Source organism: Coptis chinensis, chromosome 6, assembly GCF_015680905.1.
Source record: "Coptis chinensis isolate HL-2020 chromosome 6, ASM1568090v1, whole genome shotgun sequence".
NCBI classification, from domain to species: Eukaryota; Viridiplantae; Streptophyta; class Magnoliopsida; order Ranunculales; family Ranunculaceae; genus Coptis; species Coptis chinensis.
In genome coordinates, this window is record NC_141461.1 from 65,940,032 (window position 1) to 65,943,142 (window position 3,111).

The 3,111-nt window shown below is 38.9% G+C and overlaps 1 protein-coding gene across 1 annotated transcript; it reads left to right on the forward strand.

Moving 5' to 3' along the window:
• The first annotated feature begins 382 nt into the window (after nucleotides 1-382).
• On the forward strand, nucleotides 383-1,396 carry LOC147493999 (uncharacterized). Its single transcript, XM_086567020.1, has one exon. The coding sequence runs from the start codon at nucleotides 398-400 to the stop codon at nucleotides 1,226-1,228; it is 831 nt and encodes a 276-aa protein (XP_086423146.1). The 5' UTR covers nucleotides 383-397; the 3' UTR covers nucleotides 1,229-1,396.
• Nucleotides 1,397-3,111: the final 1,715 nt, after the last annotated feature.

Genomic DNA, 3,111 nt, shown 5'->3' on the forward strand with positions numbered 1-3,111 from the left:
TTACATCGCCGCCTGCGTGAGCGGGGAGTTACAGTACCTACAAGATCATTGATTTAGCAACATCAATAAACTTGAACAATTACATCAATAAACAACAACATGTTACCTCTCCATCCCATATGAAGTAAGTTCCATCCCCATTATCTCCTTCTCGAACAACGAGATCACTGCGGTCTACAACAACACAACATCCCAATCAAACAGTTACAAATTCAAAACAAATTAATCTAAATTTTATTGTTTTTCTATGTTCTTACTGAAATGTTTGAATTGAATAACACGTGCAATCTTCTTGAGAGATGAACTAGGGAGTCTCTGTAGCAACGGAATGTGTCCCAGAAACTCCAGTACTGAATCTGAAAAAATGGTGTAAGCATCAATTGAATCAGCAATAATAATGGCAACGACGGAAGTAAATTCTTCGTCCTCAATACCCAAATCAACGAAGCAGTCTCAGGTGCCAGCTGGTTTCCCAACATCTCCTAATGGTGATATCAAGATGATGTTTCCAATCATGTACCCTGCATTTGTGCCAGGCTTAATTCCTATGCAAAATCAAGAACAACAGACTAACCTTGGTGCTGGTCTTTATGATGTGCCCACTTTCCCATTTATGCCTCCGATGTCTGGAATTCCTTCCAACACACTAATTCCTCTTAACTATATTGTACCCACAAGGAGAACTACTACTGAGGATGGAGCGATGACTGATGAGCATGGACAAGAGGGGCGGCAACAACATGAACCACAAAGACAAGTTGTTGTAAGGAGATTTCACTTTGCATTCCAACTTGACTTGTTGCTGATACTGAAGTTGGCGGCTGTCATTTTTGTGTTCAACCAAGATGGATCAAAACAGAGACTTGCCCTGCTTCTGGTTTTTGCAGCACTGGTTTATTTCTATCAGACTAGAGCTCTCACTCCTTTGATACGGTGGCTTTCACAAGGCATGCATAGGGCAGCAACACCTCCACAACCACAACCTCCTGTTAGGGCTGAGAATGCTCTTGGTGTTGCTAGACCAGATGGTGAAAATGCTGCTCGAGCTGAGGGACAACCTGGAGATGAGAATCAGGGAGAGAATGAAAATCGACTAGTTGAACATGATAACCAGGTGGAACCCACTGAACAGAACGGCTTCAACTGGAGGGTAATTGTAAAGGAGATTCAGACTATCATTGTTGGCTTCATCACTTCTCTTCTCCTAGGGTTTTATAATGTGGATTAGTGTTGCATTTATGAAGTCCTGATACCTCATGGAACTTGCTGTGAGCAGAAAAAATACAATGTAGACTGATATAGAAGAGGGAGTTTCAAATTTTTATATCCCCTTTACTTTCTTTGTTTCAATCTTGAGCTTTGTATCACAGTGTAATGTGTTCGGTTGAACCATAGTTTGAAAGTTACAAGTTGACAATTTAAAAAAAAAAATTGTATCAGCAATTGTAACGTGTCGAAAAAAAAATTCAATGAATGTTTAATTAAATTCACCTGCATTCGTGTCCATGATTAATTTTCCCTATCTTTCTCACACTCTTGACTTTTTGGTCAAGATGTGGAGACCTTCTGTTATCACGCTCATTGACTTTCATGCGTGGTTCTGAAAATTCTGAAATGACTTTATCCCATAAACAATTGAAATTAGGGTTTTAATTGAAATTGAAACTTGCCCTGTCATCAATCATCAGATGCACTGAAAAATTAAACTCTTCAAACACAAGCAGAGAGAGGAGAGAGTCCTTACATTGTACTTCAGGATGTAGAAGGATGTGTCGCTAGCAATAGCCACTAAGTCACCACTATCGGCCCAATACAGATTCTGATATAGATAAGACGAGTACAGAGAATTTTGATTTCTTGTGTTCGAAGAAAAAAACTATTACTTGTGTTGGAAGGTTGACACTCAACAACATTTCTCCAACATTATGAACCTCACATGCATCAAAAAATTACACATTTATTAGTGATATAAATGAAAATAAGAACTTCATATTAAAATAGATAATAAAAAGAAGAAGAAAAAAATAAACAAAAACTAACCGGGGTTTACGATCCCCGGTGACTACTAATTGCTCCAAGTATCTCGACATCTGCCATCTGCACTAGAAACTTAAATACACAAAAGGCCTTGGTTTGTTTACAACAAGGCAAGTCACGACATAAAACCAATAAAAAGATTTGACAGCTAAAGAGTTTGTTATATTATTACAACTACACAAGACTAACCACGTAAAAATTTCAAGGCATGACAATGCACCCAAAAAGTTCCAAGTCATGGCAACCACAACCACATAAAAATATGTCTTGAGCTTAAACTAAAGCAGGAAGAGCAAAAAGTAGAGAAATCTAAAAAAGGTCTAAAACCTACAAACATCAATCCTACAAACATCAATCATACTTCAATCGCCCATCAAGCCAAGCTATACACCCTCCTTCAAGCCAAGCATTCAAAGTTTCATTACCATCTTGTGGACCATCATAAACAACAGCATCGGGAACCATTACTTCATCAATATACACTCTTCTCTCTCCACCAACTAGAATTCTGCTATGACAAATTTTTGCACTTACATCAATAGACCCTTTAGCAACTTCTGTACCAAACTTATCTAGTAATGTGACTCTAGGCTGTTCAAGCGACCCAAAAGCAGGAGTCAAGTTCTGAGGGGTTGTTGGAGAATGGCGTTGAGCGTAACTAGAACCAATTTCAGTTAAGGTGTAGCCACACCCATATGTGGTTCGGCATTGGCTGTCACGTTATTACCTGCCGTAGTATTGCCTAGTTGTTGTTGAAGGAGAACCTGTGCGGGTATAGATGATGACATGATAATTTTAAAGTGTGGATTACATATTACTAACTCTAACTATTAACCGTAATTGCCAAGAAAAAACTGACCTTGAGCATTGATTTGATCTCAGACATGTCTGTCTCGACCTTTGATTTAAATGTAGCCACATCGGCCTCAACCTTTGCAACTGATGTAGTAGCCATTTGGTTGAGTAAAGTGTTTGCGACAGCAGCATGTTGTAGCTGCTTCCTAGTGATATTAGAACCAACTCCACGAACACAGTTCTTCTTATCCTTGCCAAGTACTTCAGCCAATGCATTGG